At 33.0% G+C, this 21,181-nt stretch overlaps 2 protein-coding genes across 7 annotated transcripts in view; one reads left to right on the top strand and one right to left on the bottom strand.

Moving 5' to 3' along the window:
- Positions 1-219: 219 nt before the first annotated feature.
- On the bottom strand, positions 220-9,682 carry LOC105259065 (neuropathy target esterase sws). 2 transcript variants are annotated; one of them, XM_011270784.3, is made up of 15 exons: positions 9,468-9,681; positions 8,341-8,742; positions 7,851-8,270; positions 7,375-7,703; positions 6,888-7,251; positions 6,481-6,774; positions 6,029-6,402; positions 5,731-5,899; positions 5,104-5,484; positions 4,723-4,998; positions 4,276-4,462; positions 3,083-3,199; positions 1,814-2,134; positions 1,349-1,644; positions 220-621 (listed from the first exon to the last, which is right to left on the bottom strand). In XM_011270784.3, the coding sequence occupies exons 1-15, from the start codon at positions 9,471-9,473 to the stop codon at positions 520-522; spliced, it is 4,038 nt and encodes a 1,345-aa protein (XP_011269086.1). In that variant the 5' UTR covers positions 9,474-9,681; the 3' UTR covers positions 220-519. The 2 variants fall into 2 exon arrangements, with proteins under 2 accessions (XP_011269086.1, XP_011269087.1); XM_011270785.3 differs by lacking the exon at positions 3,083-3,199 and adding an exon at positions 2,484-2,600 and having other exon boundaries at positions 433-621; positions 9,468-9,682.
- A 652-nt stretch (positions 9,683-10,334) lies between these two features.
- The window catches only part of LOC105259067 (formin-binding protein 1-like), a 32,644-nt gene continuing 21,797 nt past the window's right edge, over positions 10,335-21,181 (top strand). For 3 of the 5 annotated variants that reach the window (XM_011270787.3, XM_011270789.3, XM_011270788.3), the window contains exon 1: positions 10,335-10,696. In XM_011270787.3, coding sequence (XP_011269089.1) covers positions 10,673-10,696 — 24 coding nt within the window. In that variant the 5' untranslated portion in view covers positions 10,335-10,672. The remainder of the gene's footprint in view (positions 10,697-21,181) is intronic. The other 2 variants (XM_011270790.3, XM_011270791.3) reach the window with 1 other exon arrangement.

Genomic DNA, 21,181 nt, shown 5'->3' on the forward strand with positions numbered 1-21,181 from the left:
CTTTTGTATAAATTTGTATAAAAAAAAATAAATAGTTTGTGTATATAGTGAATTTATGTAGCCGCGAAATAATCCTAAGAAAAATATTAGACATAATAATCGTAAGGAATATTTAGATTAGATATGATAGGTTATTATATATGCAACACACAATATGATAAAAGGTCATTGAAATAATAAGAGATTGCCTTTTTTAGAAATCGTAAAATTATGTATTTAATATATAATATTTAATATATAGCGATAATAACAATAATTATATCAATCATTTATTACGATACGCGTATACGGGTATACATATCGTACTGTGATGTAGTTTTATAATGATGTTCCAATGATTATATCTTTTATAACAATTATTTTTGTACTTTGATGTAGATTATCGCTGACACCGCTCGCTTACTGAAAAGTGAATTTGATTTTTATGCGATTAAAAGATTTGTGCTAAATTTATCTGAGCTAAATTTATATTGAACTGATTATGTTGAGTGAGATATGATATCGTGAATAAACAAATATTCAGAAAATCGTCGCATGATATTCTAGTTCCGACTCCGCTTCGGTATCAGACAAGCTAAGCGAAACGCCAGTTCTTCGCCTTAAAAGATTATCCTCAGGGCTCTAAAATAAATTTTTAGAAAATTATATTTCTAATTATGAATTATTGTGAAGAAATATTTGATAAATATTTACTATATTTGTATTATGCACATAAAATGAAAGGTAAATATTTTTTAAATAAAAATTGATTTCATATTATATTTATATATAAGAGATGGGAAAAATGAGTGGTATAACTAGGTAGGCTGTAATTCTTTATGTGAAGATAATTTTAAAAAATCGTATCAGAAAAAATCTTTTATGATAATTGATAGAATATAATAAGATTATAAAAGATTAGAATATGATAAAATATAAAAGATTATAATCATTATGTCGAAGTCGTCATTGATGAAGCAATTTCCTCAGCATTTAAATTCCACTTACATTGTAAGAAATCATTTCCTCCTCGATTGTATTCATATTATTTAATTCTTATCCCATCTTATGTATATATATATACCAAATTAATCGTAGATAAATAATTATAACATATATATATATATATATATATATATATATATATATATATATATTACATTTAATCGGAAAAAGAATTTTACGAATTTTTCACATAATTCATATAGACATAATATGAGCTTAAGGACAGTTTTTTTAAAAATAAAATAAGAAATATAAGTTATGTAATAAGTTAAATCTCTTTTTATGATCCAATTTTTCCGATTATAATAGATTTGTTAAAAATTAATATATAGAGACCATAATGAAAATAATAAAAGACACTTACTTGATCTAAAATACCGGCAGTAGGTTCAGACGCATATCCTACTTCCTGTGCGTCCTCTTCTAGATCTGCTTCATATTCCTCCAGTTCATCCGAATCAGAATCTAAGTCAAAATCCATATATCGACTAACGCGCGAAACTTTACACACCATCTGCGCAAGATCGGTGAAAGTATACGAAGAGGGTGATTGTTGATTAGCTGCCTGACACTTTGCTCGCATAGCTCTCGCATTTTCTCGATCTGCATTGAATCGAGGCAGAACTCCAGCTTTCGACTGGCCTTCGAAATATGTTTTTCCTGAGAACACGATTCATTTAATTTTTATAGATAATCTTATAAGCACATGGATATTTTATTATTGGGAAAATATTTAATTACAATATGATCTATAATTTTTATTTAGCATCGTATTCTTTACAAATTGAAACTGGATTTAAGATCAATATAAATACACAAGATTTCATACCGTGTTGGTATCCGACGTCCTTGATCTCATCGAAATTAGCGAATTGAAGAGTCTTGTATTTGTCGATCGGTGGCCTGATGTATTCGCAGTAATCTGAGCTCTTCACCTCTTCCAGCTGACGTACGCAACTCACATACGCCAGTCTGGATTGAATATCCGGTAGATTTGGTACCTTCACCGGTGTGGCGAACGGATTCCATCGTTTCCACAATAACCACCAGCCGGACAACGAGTCCCCGTAATTCGTCAGATCAGTGTCATCCTGTGAGCCGACATCGATGGCCAGAATGTGATGTGCTCCTTGCCGCAACATTTCGTCAGCTTGAACGGAAATATAGAGAATGCATGAATCGAGAACGTTAACATCAACTTGTTCTATTAAAGTTCAAGCTTCGATATTATAAATTGTTCTAATTTAAAGATGTTTTAATGTATAGATGTATTGAAGTTTGTTTGTTGTGTAGCATAATGATACATTATTTCGTTCATCTCAAAATTGCACTTCTAATTTTATACATGTATTATATTTTTTCATAGAAACTTTTCACTATTCACTATTCACTTTTTTTATATTATGTTATAGTTTTCTAGACATTTTTTATATTATTGATGAGAGAATATGTTGAGAAACCACACAATCAGGATTAACATGAATAGATAAAATGAATACCTGGCACGTTATTAACATAGCACCCGTCGACCAAAAGGTGCCCATCAAGGGGATCACAAATCGGAGGAAAAACCCCCGCGATAGTCATACTGCCGCGAATATATCTCCATAGTAAACCTGAGCCGACTTAACTATTTAGAATTAAATCGTAAATGCAATCTTTTATCAACGAGAGTGAGCTCTTGACGCGTTTCTCATATCATTTTTTGTTTTACTGATATTCGTAAATAAATTTTTAACGGTATGCCAAATTAAATATGAAAAATTAAATATGAAAGTCTCATTAAAATTATGCTACTAGTATGGTTGAATTTTAAGAAAAAGCTGGTAATTTGTTGCAAAAGAAATATACTCAATGCAATATCAGATAAATTGCCAAACTATATAAAGTTGTAATTATAATGTAAAATATATATAAATTTATTATCAATATAAAAATATGTATATAACAATTTTCAATTAAATATCTTCTACACAAGTTTCATATTATTTTAACATTTAATGACACATTATATTTTTATGAATGTTTCTGGTTAGATCCTGATTGCATTGACTGTGCAAAATTAACACATGATGTTCATCAATGCAATCTGAATTACCTGGAAGGTTATTGACGTACCCGCCGTCGAGCAGGAGATGGCCGTCAACAGGATCACACATGGGTGGCATATAACCAGACAATGACATCGAGGCCCGAATGTACCGCCACAGCGATCCTAAACACGAATTATGCTCTTTAATTCTTTTATTCTGTGTTTACTCGTATATATTATTCAAAGTCAATTACTTCCTGTATTCTTAAGTTATAATCTAATCATAATTAAACTTTCTTACTGTATATATATCATAATTGGGGCTATATAATCTAAGAAAAAATAAATTTTCTTAAGCAGAATTTACTCAGACTATATTATTAGATTTAACTCAAATTAATTTTAATATAAAAATTTATATTTAAAGTAAATATTTATTTGTCTAAAGATTAGATATCCATTTAAATGCTTTATTTAAATTAATTATTGTTATAAATATTATTGTTTCATGTTAAAAAGATAAATAATATACTTTGAAAACAAATTTTTGGATAAAAATATTTGTTAGATGAGCAATTTCGAATTTCTTCGATACCATAATTTAACAGTAGTATACAGTAAGTATACAGGAAGACAAACATATATCAATTTGCAATTTATATTCGAGTAAAAACAAAAATATGCCTCGCTCAATTTTCTCTTTATAAAACGGCATTAAACGGAGAGTACGTCAACAATAGTTGTCCGGAAAGCTCATTCTCGTTCGTTAAAGATTCTACTGCTACGATCTATGCTAATATGCATGTCTAAAGAATGCATCTAAAGTTAAAACAGAAGATCGTCATGCCACAGCAAATTTTTTGATAAATCAAGAAGAAACAATTTTTACTTTTGATTTAAGCATCCGAAACTAATTACGAAGGCAATAGTTTTGGACACTTTATTTGTTTATCTATAAAATAAAACATTTATGTCTTTATATTTTGATTCATTCTATATATTCTCAAAGTATATATTTTTGACAATATGTCAAAGTTTTCAGTTATACATTTTAGATTTTTTTGGATTTAACATTTATATATAATCTTTGAAATCATTAAAAAAAAATTATATATATAACTTTTATATTCGCGTAAATCGTAGGTAGAGGAAATATTAATAAAAGAGCATACACGAAATAAAACTGAAGGTTTTGCCAATGTTTAGAATTAAGAAATGCAAGATAATTAATTAATTAATTAATTATAAATAATACGAACCGTGTCTATGCGTGCGCATGCAGGAGTCCGTGATGTCTGTGGTTATAGTGAAATACGGAAGCCACAAGTCTTCTATGTATGTATCGCCGAAGGTTTGTTGTATAGTCTTATTGAAATCTTTACCAGAGAACATCGAAGTCATTGGATAAGTCAAATCCATAATTTGCCTCCACCACTGCGTCATTTTCTGTGTCAATAGATAAAAATATATAACGTTTTATATACAAAATTTCTCAATTTGAGAATAGTGATAAGATTTTAAAATAGTTATTAAAAGAGAAATAAATTTTTTTATATAAAATCTTAATAAATCTCAGGGAGACATAAATTAAATAATTTTATAAGTTTATATATTTTATTTTAAAAATTCAATATATATATAAAAAAAAGTGTAGCGCAAGAAACGTTACACTTAGAAATTGTAGAAAAAATTCCGCTCTATATCACCTTAGACCATTCCCTGGCCTTTTGCGTGGTGGTAGTGATATTCTTTTCCATGCACCAAAGGGCGCCCATGAAGGCGCCGATACTAACGCCGCCGACCATGTCTATGGGTATACCCGCTTCGATGATGGCTTTGAGCATGCCTACGTGAGCAGCACCCCTCGCACCGCCACCACCTAGTACGAGACCTACCGAGGTGCCGGTCAGCCATCGCGCTAATCTGCTGAAATCGCTGTGTACGTTCGGTTCAGACATGAGAACTTTGGAATACAACTCGTTCTATAAAAAAAAAGAAAGATATTAATTGTAAGAGATATTTCTAATAAATAAAATTAAATATAAATGAAGATAATTTAGACACATTGCCTGATGATTATCGCTTACAATTCTGTACTGCGATCTCCTAGTAAACATCCGTTTCGGACACTGGATGTGATGATGACTGGACACCCACGATCTCATGTTTAACCATTGAACAGTGTTCGTGGGTCGCTGGCCATTATGTTCCTTGTGTAGCAGCACTAGCTCTTTCTGTGTTCGCATGACCAATCGCTCTACCTCCCGCTCCGTTCGGCCAATTGATGGTGGTCGATCACCTAGACCCACGATGAGAATGCAATCGGCTTGCCTTACACATCGCTGAGTCCATAACGTGTAACTCGAATCGCATTGATACAAAGAAATTCTATGCTGATCTTCCTGTTGCGCGAGCCAGGAAGTGAGCCGGTACTCATTTGCGGGTTCCATAATGGTTGTTCCTAAAGTCTATGTAAAAAGAGAAGACAAAATAGATTGATATTCCTGTACCATTAATGATATAAAAACTGATTAAATAATATCCAATTTATTATTTAATTTAATACTTTATTATAATAATAAATAATAAATTAATAAATTAAATTAAATTAATTAAATTAACTTATACGTAATGAAAATAAAAATATGTTAAAATAAATAATATTTGAATAATCAAATTACAATTAGAAATGACCGTTATTGAACCTGCAATACCTTTCTTACGACATCCGATGTTAGACGAAGACAAGGTCCAATGGCACATAAAGAATGATACAATTCATAAGTAAAGGCAGTTAATGGTACATCATCCGACACGGGAACTATGGCAACAGTTGAGAAATTTATTTGCGCGGGTCTAGCATCGACTGTTGCTGCGGCTCGCCTATAATTAAAATTATCTTAATTAAAAACAATAATTATTAACATTATTAATGTAAAATGGTAATTATAAAATAATTTGTACAATATAACTAGAATAAAATTGTATGTATTATCATATTATGATATTTACTGAGTGTCATTATTTCCATTTTTCGCTTGTTGCCAAGTGCCGAGTATACGATGGCCGAGAAGATTTATCAATCTCGTGACGACAATTGGATATCTCAATTTAATCGCATTGAATAAACCTTCCGGCAACTTCGCTAATTCGGAATCCCTGACCGCCATGACTGTCGTTGATCTCGGAGTTTGCGTAACCATCTCTACGATTCCTACTAAATCGCCCTTTCCATATTCTGCTACCGGTTCTTTCTTGCCGTTTTTGTAAGTAATTACCGATCGCAATCGTCCGCTCAATACTATAAAAGTCGAGTCCGATTCATCTCCTTGTCTATAAACAGCCCTTCCACTTTCAAGAAACAACCAGTCGAGAGCAAAATCCACCTATTTAAGAAATAATAGCTTGTTTATTATATAAATATTTGTTTTCTTATAATTGCTTATTTTTGTAAATATTCGTACCTGTCTTACAAACGGGCTTAATCTGCGAACGACAGTGTGTGCAACATGCAACACGACTGTAGGTTGATCTCGCATGATGGCGAAGAACGTTGATTTGCTAAGTAGCGCGATACGACTGGGATGCTTCGCTCTGATCGTGTAAAAGGATGGTTCGCCGGTCAATACCGCTAAACCACCGACAATTTCACCCTGATGAGCGCTAAACATGTGTACTTCTTGACCCGCATCCCGGCCTTCTGATACGCGTTGGCTTACTATCAGAGAGCCCGAAAGTACATATACAAGTGCGACATCCTGTAAGATGATTAAATTAAAGATTATAATATATAACGTAAAAAAGGTTAATTTGTTCTATGTACAATCTATATGTAAATAAAAATGGAAAATATAGATACAAAATGGCAAACCTTATGAGATTCTTCTTTCATTAAATAAGTACCAGCTGGTACTTCTCTGATCTGCACTTTGTCTTTGAGTACCGTCTCATCCTCTATGCCGAGTTCACGAACAAATGCGTCGGTGGCTATCTGCACGAGCTGTGCTTCATCTAGTTGCTGCTGCTGTTGCTGTGCTGTCTCATTGGTTTGGCGTTTTTTACCAGGATAAGTATTTCCAGACTGAGAAGCTTCTGTATGTGATCCATGCACTGATTGAGATGCCATCGATGAAGGTGGAATTGACCAGTGAGAGTCACATTCTGGTACCATATCTGCTAAATTCTGATTTAGCGAATTTAGATTCTGATTCTTCCAGTCAGCACTGTTTTTTCTTCTGTCATAGAATAATAATAAGTAATTAACGACAAAAATTATTCTATCTGAAATGTTATTTTAAAACTTGCATAATCTATTTGATATAAATTAAAAGAAATATATTATTTTAAAAGTTTCTCACCGACGATTTCCAAGTATGGGAATAGGCTGAGAACTACTACTCATATTAAGCACATCACGATGAGAAAGATCACTGGTATCGTGCATTTCCGATGTACTGACTGGAAATATACCAGGTATACCTTCGTTTTGTGAAGCAAAATTCTCTCTGGTCCTTGATCGTACTGGCGAACCAGAGAATGGACTTTGTTTTTTCTTGTGTGATCCCTGATTAACTAATTCTGCAGAAAGACCAAGATATTGATGCAATGCAGTGAAGGTAACTCTCTGTAAGCGTACCATAATGACTTGGATAACTCGAACAAAGGCTTCAGGATAATCTTGAAATACCTGCAAAAATATCAACAATCACATATATGATTTATAATATCATAAAAAAGAGAAAGAATAAGATAAAATATTTTATAAATAAAAAACATATAATACAAAAGAAAATTTTATATATATACATACACACAATATATACACATAACTTACTTCTTGAAACGCGTACATTGGTAACTTTACTACAATAGAATCTTCCACTGCTCTTGCAGATACAGTTTTGTATGTACTTGTATGCCCAGTAAGTACATCAGTAAAACTAAGAAGACTGGTAACAGATTCTCCTGTTTTCACTATTTTCAATGATATTTGAGAGCCATCAGATCCAGTGATATATACATTGACTAAACCCTGTTGCACTATAAATAAATTTTCATCAGGATCTCCAATTTTAAACAATGTACTGCCAGCTGATAAATTCATAATTTCTGTGTGTTTGCACAACTTCAGAAACACAGGTTTTTCAAAATGGCCAAAGACTCTAATACTTTGCAGTATATATAAAGCATCTGGCGGTACTCTCTCTCCAGGACCTAAATCTTCTTCCAGATACTCAGCGGGTGGTTCCAATACCTTAGAATTAAACAATTGATTAAATAAAATTACTAATTATTATTATAGTTATATATTATATGAAACATACCTTAAGCTGCTGTGGTACGGTTTCCTTTTTAAGTTGTAACAATCGACGAGCAAATCTCATGACTGCTCGTCTCTTCTTTCCTTGCCCAGTAGCATGTACTTGGCCACTGATTGATTTTACTTTGCGCAGCATTTTTCTGCCATAAAAGAGAACCTTGTCTCTCTTCCTGAATCTTGGCTTTCCAGTGCCTACTCCAACAAACTCCTTTACCTCCGGCAGAAATTCTTTGTTTTTCCATTTGCGCAGCACAAAGATTGACACAATCAAGAAAATAAGCAGTAGAGTTGTGCCAATGATAAAAATTGTCCTTGATGTCTGATATTCTTCTATGAATCTTCCAATCCATCTTGAAAATATGTATGATGCCAGGCTCTCATTGAACTTATTAAATAATTCTACTACCTGTATTCAATATATTTTATATCATTAGTATATATTAAATACACTATGCTTTGTTTTATATTATTATATTATTAAATATTAGAAAAATATTTAATAACATAAAACATTATTAATAATATTCATATTAAAGAATATTTGATACTATTATATAATATTGTTATATAAGTATATAATTTATGTATTCTTTGTACATATATTGTCAAAACTATTTTAATGAACAAGTAGAAATCACTAACTGAGAATGCTATTAATTTTCTATTATGCAGATTCTTTTTTTTAAGAGAGAATTCTTATTGTCAAAATTAAACTATTAATTTGTCTCATCCTTACAAATAAATGAAATATTATCCAGAATAAAATAATTCTCGCGAATAAGAATGACAGTTATCAGATTGACATTCTGTTTACCGTCAAAAAATTATTATACTATCATAACACTGATATATTTATTTTGAAATTTCTACATCTTGGTACATTTATTTTGAAATTTCTGCATCTTAATGTTCTTTAAATAAAAGACAAAAAATGTTATGAATCACATACTATCTTTAGAATTTATAAAGAATTTATTTCACATTTAATGCCCCTTCAAAAAAATGCTTGCAATAATTCTCAAGATTAATATAGATTAATATAATTGTGCTAATAGCATGCCACTTGAATGATCATATCTCAATCAACAGAAATTATATTTCAATCAGAAAAATCTCAAGAGTGAATACAACCTCCATAGTAGGCACTTCATGTCCCCCTGTTCGCCGAAAAATACGTTTGAAGACAGAATGTATATCACGACCGAGATCATGCGTCAGCGTGCAAGTGAAACGTACGTAATAATTAAATTGAGATAAAGATTAATTCATTTATTCCGAATCCATTGACCTTTGATACCTTGCTCGAGTCATCCAACGCCATATTGTTCAGTTCGCGTCCGCGAAATCGATTATTTAAAATAATTTATGTGTCACGAATACACTGACAATTAAAATAAGTAAATACTGTAAATTTGAACAATTTCGCAAATTGATTTCATTTTCTATCAATTCGACTGTACTTCGACTGAACTTCAAGTTCGAATTTCCCGTCCTCCTATTGTTCGATTTGGCAAAATTGTAAGTATGGTTAGATGAAAAAATTTTTTGTGTGGAGAAAAAGAATCAAAATTTCTAAAAAAATTAACATTCCCGGTAAACTTATAATCGACAGCTTTATAAAAAAAGTATATATACTCGTCTGTATACATAGCCTTTCGGTATAATCACAATTTTAAAAAATTAAAATTCTAAAATCGTCTAGATATTTAATTAATTAAGGATTCTCTCTAAAACAATTAGTACACGAGACTACATAAAATATTGCAAATTATCAATTATCGTTACGCAAGTGACAGCCCGTCGCTAATAATATTTTTAATTATTTCCAAAACATTTCAGAATAGATGCAAGATCTCGATTTAAATTTGGCGCGCCGCACCGCCGCCATCTGCCGCGCATGCGCGCGCGGTTGGACGGCGCGTCGTTCGCGGCGCGGCCGACAGGGCGCGCCACGCCGGGATTCCGGGCGATTGCGATTTTTCGGCGGCGCGGCCAGTCCCTGGCGACGGCGCGAACAGTGGTGGTAACGGAAGCGGCGAGGCAGGTAGTCGACGGTGGTTACGAGAGCGGCGACATGTTGAAGCTGCCCGTGTGATCGTGCGCGTGGCGGGCGATCTCCGACGCGCGATCTCTAACGTGCGCGTTTTCTTTTTTTTCCCCGTCCCTCTTCTCCCTCCCCTCGCGCCCCTCGCGGCGCCTGTGGATACGGCGGTAGTGCGCGATAGTGCGACGAAGGGTGTGCACGGAAAGTAAGCAGCGAAGCGCTACATGTGAAGTGTCGCCGGAGGCATTACTCGCCATCGTCGCGCCCGCTGGTTCACCCCGGCCCAGCAAACATGAGCTGGGGCACGGAACTTTGGGTGAGTCTCGCTTTTGTTCTCTCTCTCTCTCTCTTGCGCGCGCGCTCTCTCTCTCTCTTTCTCTCTTTCTCCTTCTCCTTCGCGGTCGTTGCTTACGCTCGTCCTTGTCGTTCCTCTCTTCTCGCGGCAATCCCTCCCCTCCCCTTCTCGCCCGCAGCGCCGCAGGCCGCTTCGACCCGACCTCGCGATCCTCGTAATTCCACCTTGCAAATGTCCTCTGAGGCACTCGGTTCGAAAATGCGTTCGCGGGAGGAGGGCATCGCCAATCGTACATCTCGCGCGTTCAGCGTCCACTTGAACACGCTCGTCCGTTGATCCGTCCGACTGCCATTCCCCGGCATGTTTACGGCGAGTCTTACCGTCCCCGTCACCGACGACGAGGAGAAACAATCGTGGACTCGCGAGACGACTTCGCCAAGTCCGTGTCATACGTACGGAATTACACGATTGTACGCTATTTTATATGTACGCGAGTCTCGGGCAGCCAGATCGTAGTCGCGTACGTAACGTTTTTCGAGTCGCATACCTATCTATCTACCTACTTGAAACGCCGATGGCCGCTCGTTCCATTCATTCTCTCGCAAAATTCTCTCCTGCATTCTCCTCGTCACGCGTAAACAAAGTCGCCGTTGTTCGTGCGTTTCTTACTTTTTTCCTTTCTTCTCTCCACCCCCTCTCCTACTTTCCCCCCCCCTCCCCATTTTCGGCTACGAAACGTGCTTCCACATAATATTGGAAGACAATATTTTGTACGAAACGACGCATCAGCAGATGACGATATATTGCTTGACGTGACTTTGTAATCTCTTGTCTCGCCTTGAGAGGAAATTATACGAGAAACGTCACTCGTGACGAATTTCGATATTATGTCTCAACAATTGAATGTAAAAATTTACTTAGAATTAGATTTCTTTCTTCACGTTCGATTGCTATTCTTCCTTCATCTTATTCTTTTAAAATATTGACTTTAAATGCTGTTTGATATAAAATATTCAGGGGACATTTGAATGTTCATTGTCGGGGAAACGTTCTTATCTCATTCAGAATGAATACAATCCTTTCAAACGAACAGTGTGCGTGTGTGTATGAAACGTGACTCATTTGTATTGTAATTGTATCCTTGAAGTCGCGAATAGTAGTAGAACGATAAAAGACACGTGAAAAGTCCAGGCTCCCAAATTTCAAGATTCGTTCTTTTATCCGACTTTTATATTAGTTTATAATCAGTTGTCATCGCTCTGATCAACTCTGGCAGTTTAAATCGAAGTTAAGATAGATGTCACATTATATCTATATCTATCGAAACGAGCTTCTTATCCTTATCTTTGTGTGTTTACGCGATTGTTTCGAGAATTGAGTTTTTTATAAGAAGTTTATATATCGACTGTATGCGTGATAATTAAACTCGACTCGTTTCAGATAGCTAATAGTTAAAAAGTGTTTCCCTCGGGCACTACCCTCTCTCGTGTACGTCTGATCATTTATCTATCTATTGTATCGATGTCTTCATTTTTCGCCTTGAGCAAACTCGTAATTTCACGACTACGCAATCGTGATTTTGTTTTTGCAATAAATCTATCCCTCTGTCTCTCTCATGTGTACTTACCTTCTTGCATTAAATTATTTATTGAACGCTTTATCCATATATCTTCATCTATTTATTTAACTTTTCAAAAATCACCTTGGGCAAACTCACTGTAATCTCGCAATCACAACTGCAATTTCTCTTAGAAAAATGGAATCTTTTTATCGTGTATCTTTATTTTCTCTCGTTTTCAAAGAACAATTATTCTCTTACACTTCTTGTTCCATTATTCTTCTTTTTTACATCTCTAACAAACATTCTTTCTAATTGTCAAACTCTCCAACATCTTTTACATGAGATACTGTAGCTAAAAAACAATTATTCGTTAAAAATCGTACAACAGAGTGATTTTGAATATATAGAATTTTTTTTCATATTTTACTATCTATTATAACAATCTTCGTTTTCTCTCTGAGATTTAAAAAAGTCTGCTGAGATTTAAACAAGCTCTCATTTTATAATTGTACGGTTGTAATATCTCTGTATTTTCTTCGTAATATTTTTTTGGAAAAATATCCTCTTGTTCTCCCTCTTTCAAGAGAAAGAGAGAAAGAGCTAACTGCACACCAATGCCATCGCTGTCGTATTTTCGCCAACGACATGTAACGATATCCCCGAAAACCAGTTCGTGTTCGCCAGGAGTTTTGCCTTTTCGGTTGCTAGCCGCAGGCGAGTGTCCCCCCGCGGTTTCCCCTGTCCCCCGCCCGCGCGATTCTTCTGCCCCCTTCCTCCTCCTCGCGCAACGTCGTCTTTCCTTCCACGCACCTTGCTCGTGGAGAGGAGCAGCATATGTTCTTTTGCTTCCTTTCTCGTGAAATCTCCGACGGCCGCGACAGCGACAATATATCGACTTTACGATCGACTCGCATCCTGAGAGATACATATTTGGAGAAAAAAAAATGACAAGTAACGTCAACATATCCTGATCATATTCTGTACGTAGAAATTCTGTTGTAGAAATTATCGAAATTACTGTAGAAATTATTCGCATCAATTTTGTTTTCCTTCAAGAGTACAAAAATATCGCGAGAGATGTAAAAATAGAAATGCTATACAAAAATAGAAAAGTAGCAAACGATGTAATTGCCAAGTATCTTTTTATACGTTATATTAATACAGATCAAAAAATACTTTTATATTTTGATACTTTGATATACTTTGATAACATACATCTCTGTGCTGGAATCAGAGGAAGGAATTCGTTGATCTTGATTGTCAGAAAAATTCTTACGCGTGTGCGCGTAAAATTGATTCACTGTTTGCTCACCGATGACGTTCCTGCGCCTCTCTATTAATAATTCATTCGCACATTCCACACGCCATCATTTTCGTTACTCATCCCCGTTACATGTGCTCGATATACCCAATCATCTACCAAACTCTTTCATCGATTGAAAATCATAGAGTACTTCGAATTATTCTTCGCACTCTATCGAATTATTTTTCGCACTTTATCTATCGATCATTGAAAACGTTTACCTCAACTACGGTATTAGGAATTTTCAAATTGTAAGCACAAGAATTTTAAAATTTGAAATACATAACGATCTATCTTTTTAACTAATAAATTCAGCTGTGATATTTTGTTTCTATTATTCACCTCTTATTAACTTGAATTAACATTTTTCAACGCAAGGTTTGCTACTTAAAAAATACATTTTTTGTTTTGTTTGTTTGCATTAATTATTAATTATTATATAGCATTGATTACCTTTATTTATGGAATATTTATATAAATTATTTTTATAAAAAGATATGTATACGTTTGAAAAGATTAAATTTCGTATTATTAATTATTTTAGATATCGATATTTGTAATATAATTATTTTGTAAGTATAAGAAAAATTCATAAAGAAAATTTAAACAAAATTATTTGCAACAATTTTATTTTATATTCCAATTTTTATCGTATTTTATTTTATATTCATTCGTTTTTTAATTATTGTATTGTATTAGCTTTTACTTGACAACTAATTTTTTATTTGATATAGAGGACTGATATAGAGATCTTATTTTCTAGTCTCATTTTTGTGTAAAAGAATTATATAACTAATTATATTTTCTATGATCTGTTTTGTTTTATATATTAACAGGTATTCTTTTATCATAGTAAATTTATATAAATTCGTAATAAATAAATATGTATATATTTGCACATTTATACTCACTTTGCATGTGTGCAATAAAATTCCTTTTTCTGTTATTTCTCTTTGTTCTCCTTTAAAGGAGATATTCTCTCTTTCTCCGCAAAGATACGACGAGGCACGCCCGTCTTGTATATACATTTCCCGAGTAGCTGGCGGTTAAACACGGACGCGTCTTGTATCGTGATTTGCGTGAAAGTGTGCACGTCACATGACACGTGATACGCGCAACATATCTTGGACCTCGATCAATTTTAACAGCTGATAACGGAAATTACGCCGTACGCTGATCGAACTCGATCGGATCGATTACGATAAAAATCTAATGCAGCACTTAAATTTGTTAGTAGACATTGTCGAGGACGATCTCTATCACCGGTATGGATATACCATTATTTTTCAATAACTTAAAGATGAGTGTAAACTAATTTGGATAAATATGTGACACTGATTTTCGATCGATATGCAAAAGACTACTCGCTTTCTTATCGCAGAATACTTTCTTCGAAAGTGTTGGAAAGTCAATTTCAGTCAAATCACGAGGACAAACGCTTCCTCGATCATTCGGTTCATCTCATAACCAGGCGGCCTACACTGACCCTGACGAATTAACTTGGTCCCCCAACACGCACATCGTAGAATCGATAGTGCAAAGATGGTACGGGGGCGGATGATAGCACGTATGAAATTGGAGTGGAGAGGAGGGGGGGGGAGGAAAGGAGACAGGAAGGAGATTTAATCCAGTGCTTACGTCATCCGTATGTGTATCGCGATTCGGAAATGATACTCGCGATTTCGCGCCGGAGAAAGTAACGCGCGTCTCGTAACCTTCGCGACTTTTCCCTCCTACGCTCGTTTTGCTCCCATTTCCCCACCGTGCGACGTGCGTAATAATCATTCACGTAGGTGAACCGGAAGAGAGACGCGCGGCAGCAGCTGTCGGAGCCGATCGGTATCGCGACACGATTTTTCTCTACCTGTGCAAATGAGCGTCAATTGAAAACTTTTTCTCAACTATCGTTTACACCTAGTATCTTTTAGTTCTATTTTTTTATTACAAGAATCTCTATTAAAGACTTAGTCTACTCTAGCAATATAAAAAGTTTTTTTTTTTTTTGAAAAATATTTTTAACGTTTTACATATGTTAATTGATGTTTTAATTAATATTTAAACAATACTCAGTATTTTTAAATCTGTATTAGATATTCGTCATTTTTATCGAAAATGCATAGTTGGTAGTGTGATTGTCCTCCTTCTCATGTAATTGTAATCTGAAATTAATAAATTCGTATAATTTTATTCTACAGGAGATATTGAATTTAGTTTCATTAAAGAAAATTTACAAAATAACAAAATAATTTTAAAATTAAATATTTCACTTTTGCTGAAATTTTTTCATTTCTTGAAGAAAAATATTATTAATTTTTTAAATTCTATTTAGATTCTGTATCTCCAAAAAACCGTTCAAGATATCCATCAACTTTTAAAATACTGTTTTGAAGAATACGTTTTAAAGTTTTATAGGCATCACGAATCCGTGCGTTATTCTATTCAAAATTTTATAACTCAGTAATTCTATGAATTTCTCAATAAAATTTGAAAGACATACTATCTTCAGATGTGACTTTTAGAAAATATTTAAAAAATAATCAATTTTTTCGACCTTTTAAAATAGATCGGATCTTTAAATTTCAGTATTGCTGGATGTCTATAAATATGCATCATTTATTATTATGAGACTCTTGTAATAATCAGAATATTGTAATAATCAAGTTATATCAAGCTATTGTTTAATGCATATAATAATTGCCGTTAATTGTTCGACTTTCGGTATTTTTTCGGCATTTTTTAAACGAAAGAAAAAGGGAAGCTGTATCCGGAAATGAAATGCTCGAGGCAACGGGAATATGTCAAATCGTGAAATCACAGTGGCACGCACGAGACCTCGACGAGCCTTTTATGAGCTAAAGACGGTTATTCATCATTTTTCGCTGAAACGCATAATCGACTAACGGAAACGCGCTCCGCGAAATTTCCTAATAGAGATTAGGCGAGTAAACGCTTCATCTTTTGTAACTGTACGTCGGACGGATGTGCTATCATCACAAAGAAAATTTCCTTGGAAGAAGAAATTTTATCTTTGGAATTTTGAAACTAATACAACATTCTAATACATTTAAAAAATAATTAATAATAATTTTATCACGCGCGAAAATTTGTCTTTCATGAATGAACATTCAAATATGCGATATTTTTATTGTCTCAGGAAAGATTTTTTTTTCCTTCATATTTATTATATTATTGAAAAATCAATCATGATGTGTTCATATATCTTCTCTCTTTACCGTTTATAGGAAAACGCTGTTAGTTTCTAACTGTACCTTCATAAATTCCTTTTAATGACAAAGTGCACATTAGGTGGAAATTCTTATCGAAACGCGTGGCATAATTTAAATTTACCGTAAAGAAAAGGCATGAGGAAGTAGCGGTCATACTAACGACGTATTTATAGCATAATTATGATCGCGCAGCGAATATTCTTTCCAGCTCTATGGTTTACTCGTAGATCGACCGGATATCGCTCTTATTATCAAAAGTTATTTCCTATTTTCTTGGAAATAACTCATTAATCATTTTTTGTTTCCTTTGAAAAATATAAAATTGCGAAACTAATCTAATACAAATTTAATTAACTTTAATTATATTAATTAATCGTGAAATTAAATTTCTCCAATTTTTGAAATAGCTATTAATAATTTTTAATTAATAAAAATAATTTGTATTATTATGAGACCTTTGGAAATCGATGTGCGTTTGCGAACACATGTACTTAATTAATGAATATTATTTCTGTGCACGTTAATAAGCAATATTGTTCGTAATATAACGATCTGAACGTTTTTCGCTTCGCATGACGGCAAAAGGGTTAACCGGGGTGATTGGAGCTTTTAACGTGACACCACCACCTAAACGAGTTTGTCCGGTTTGGTAGATTCCAGTCAGCACCGTTATTATTCGCTTTTCCTGGCTTTGCATTACTTTCGCTCGAAATTCGATCAAATCATCCAATCTTTTGCAATATTTCAAATAAAATTAATATTTTTTATGTTTTATTATATGTATTAATATTATTTTTATATACATTGATATTATATTCGCGTATATCACACTCAATTTTATTACAATTTTTTATGCTTTAAATAGTTTAAAAATTATTTGTGTAACTTTATTGCACTTCTGCGATATATCATTTCTTATACGGTATTGTGATTATGAGGTTATCTAAAACATATCATATAACATATCGACATCGTATCAAACATGTATGTTTCACTTTACGATTCTTATCGATTAAAGATATCCTGTTAACGTAATTTTAACGTATTTAATTTTTTTTAATTAAATAAACTTTACTCAATTTGTTTTCTTTATTTAACATAAATATTTCAAATTTAAATTAATTAAATTTAAATCTCTTTACTTTTTAAAATTTAGTTATTATATTAAAATATTGACATTAAATAAATAAAAATTTTATTTAAAAATTATTTAAACTAAAACTTAAATTTAATAAAGATGTGATATTTGAATCAAATTTAATAAAAATAAATTTTATTTTATTTTCTTTATAGATATGTATAAACTTAAAAGACTGGAAAGTGAATATTGATTTAATAAATTTATCGAATCGAGAATAGTTTGCTTTAATGAAAAAGTCAATCTCCAGCTTTTACATGCGTCACGAAGTATTCCAGTCCAAAATCTAAAACGCTTTGCAATTCCCACGTTTCACAGACAACCAGTGGCTATTATCGTGCATGGTTGACCGAAGATATTTGCATGATTACGCGGTTTGCGTCTCGATTGTTTGTGGAATTCTACGAGATATTCCACAGAAAAAATGTAAAATAATTTCCACGATTGCTTTGATACAATACTTTGAAACAACACTATGATAAAGAAAAATATCTATGATAAAGAGAAATATATCTAGTATTATATAATATCTCTAGAGTACTATATAATATCTAATACTACTATATAAAAAAAATGCTATGATAAAGAAAAAGATCTAGTTCATAATATTTTGATCAGTTTTCGATCTTCACTATGGAATTAATAATATTTCGAAAAGTAGATGATGGTCTGTTATATTTCAATGTTCTTTTTTTATGTAAAATGATCTGAAAATGATAAAAATTTTGTTTTTTCTCTATTCGATTTTATCAAAGTGAAGAGAAATTTGTTTAAAAACTAAAATTCTCTATTTTATTAGTGTTAGATATTCTCCAAATTCTTATGAATGTGGGTTAAATGTAAATTCGATAGTATAGAGATTTAGAATCCTCAATTTCTGTGGAGAAATTTAATATGTATATATATATATATATATATATATATATATATATTATACGTGTATTTTACACACATGAAGATACACACAATCGTAATATATTTTTGATATAACAGTTACTATGTCAGTGTGTCAATAGAGAAGAGAATCATATATTTACATAAACATATACAATTATATTATTATATTATTAGAGATAATTCTATTATATTTAATTATATTATTAGAGAATAATTATTAAGAATTTGGAAAATAAATGTAATTAAGTATTTATTATGTATCGAATGCAGATTGCTATGCAAATATTGAATACTGATTAAATAACTTTCGCTAATTCTCAAAAAAATAGTGTTTACTATAATTTTCTAGACACAGTCCACGCGTGATGCATTTAATGACACCCATAAAACTATTAATGGAATTTTACTAAAGAGAGATTATCCATCTCGGAAATACAGTTATCTTGAAGATGCAAATGTTACTTCGAGGTGGTATCATAGAACTATAATGCGTGTGATACTTTGCTGTCGCGAAGATGAGTATTTCTGCGCATGAACCTATAGAGTGTCTCAAGTGGAAAGAACCGCGCAACGAGACACTTGGAAATGCGTGATATTTTATATACATTTTTGCCTATTTTTAACAATTATAATTTATAAAATATACATCATATCCTATGTGTGTTTAAAAACTCACATCGAATACGTGTATATTTAATCTCAATATATGCGATGCGGGAATTCTGATAGTGAACAATAGGGACGTTCTCGGTTTGAGCATTCGTTGAAAAAGGGAATATCCACGCGAGAGTTAACGAATTCCAGTTTGCGCGTGACACCCCGTAGACACGCCTGTCTCGTTTTTTTCTCGGGCACGCAGCGTGCGTGGCCGCGTGGCCGCGAACCGCGCAAGGGGAAAGAAAGAAGTCTGCCCCACCCACGCATCGCGCCGAATCTCTATAAATACCAAAATCTCGAGGGCGCACTCTTACTCGGCTGTCATGTGCGAGAGTGAAACGGAATGGGAACGAGAGAGACTGGTACGCGTTGATTAAGGCCGCGCGGACCTCGCAAGCTATGCCGATTAGACTTTTTCCACGCACATACTTACATACATACGTACATAGATACATTGCGCGCGTAAATGCGTATCAGGCTCCTCGCTCTGAAAATTATATATTATAAGATGATCTTAAGATATGATTTTCATAATTTTCTTGCCATTTTTTATATTAAACACTTAAAATGAATCGGTGGTGAAAGCTAAGCACACGAATAAAATTAATATGATAAAATAGAATGTTTCTTGCCTTCTAAATTTTATCAGGATTTTCGAGAGATTAAAGGATAAAAATATGTGAAAAAAATTAACATTCAATTGTAATGCAATATATGATAGATCTTTGGAAGATTCGATTTTCTCTTCTCGACGAGAATTCCATTTGTTTTTCCTTTTTTTTATAGTTCATATACCTTACGTGCTTATATGCTCTTACATAAGAGGCAAAGTATGCTAATTTTTCAGCGATTTATCGAATAATCACGCACGCAACATTATATCGTGTTAGTCGACACAAGCTTTTATAGATTCCTTAAGAAAATTTTCCTTTGGCGTGAAATTTATAAAAAGATATTTTTCCCTAAATTTTTTTATTATAAAATGATTAAAAAAATATTTTTCTTTAAATATCATATGCTTTCATTCGTGAAAATCTTTTTTAGAATTTCGAATCATTCTCTGTACAAAAGTGGAACTTTGTTTAACGAACGTTCAACCATTATTTGAAACAAAGCGTTGTATATGACACCGAGAATATCCTACGCGTTTCTTATCGCTGTCGCATCCTTTACTGATATCGCGAGCCCTAGATTATTTCGACAAATCTCCTCCCCCACTCGTCCCGCTCATTCAATCTTCGTTTCCATTCCAAGTGGCAATAAAACGAACTTTTGCAATGTGATTCATATGAATAGCGATTAAAAGTATGCTGAAATATGAGTGACTCAACCATGCAATCGAATCGAGTCTTGATAAGCCGAAAGATATCGTCCAACAACCTTTTATAACCCCATTAAAAATCAAGAATCATTTTTATTATTTCTCAATATATTATTATGACCTAATTCAACGGAAGGGAGAAAATAGCCCAATTTAAGTTTAATAAAATATTATAAAGTTTATAATAAAATATATAAAGTTTAATAAAATATTTATATTTATTGATACATCAAGTTTCGAATTAAAATTCCAACCAGATAAAATCTTGAAATCATGTAAGGCAATAATTTTTCATATTTTCTTTAAAGTTGTAATCGCGAAAAATTATTGGCTTTAGTCTATCGTGGCTTTAATAATCTTGTTATTAAAATATTGACTAAATAAATCATTAAAAATTGACGG

This window comes from Camponotus floridanus, unplaced genomic scaffold, assembly GCF_003227725.1.
Source record: "Camponotus floridanus strain SB8 unplaced genomic scaffold, Cflo_v7.5 scaffold12, whole genome shotgun sequence".
Classification (NCBI taxonomy): Eukaryota; Metazoa; Arthropoda; class Insecta; order Hymenoptera; family Formicidae; genus Camponotus; species Camponotus floridanus.

Bases quoted from the DNA above. Each gene is read 5' to 3' on its own strand.
- LOC105259065 (XM_011270784.3), bottom strand. The intron at 7,704-7,850 runs GTAAGTTATGTG...ATATTTTTGCAG, and splicing joins CAATGTACGCGTTTCAAGAA to GTATTTCAAGATTATCCTGA. The intron at 5,485-5,730 runs GTATTGCAGGTT...CTTTTTACATAG, and splicing joins CATCGGATGTCGTAAGAAAG to ACTTTAGGAACAACCATTAT.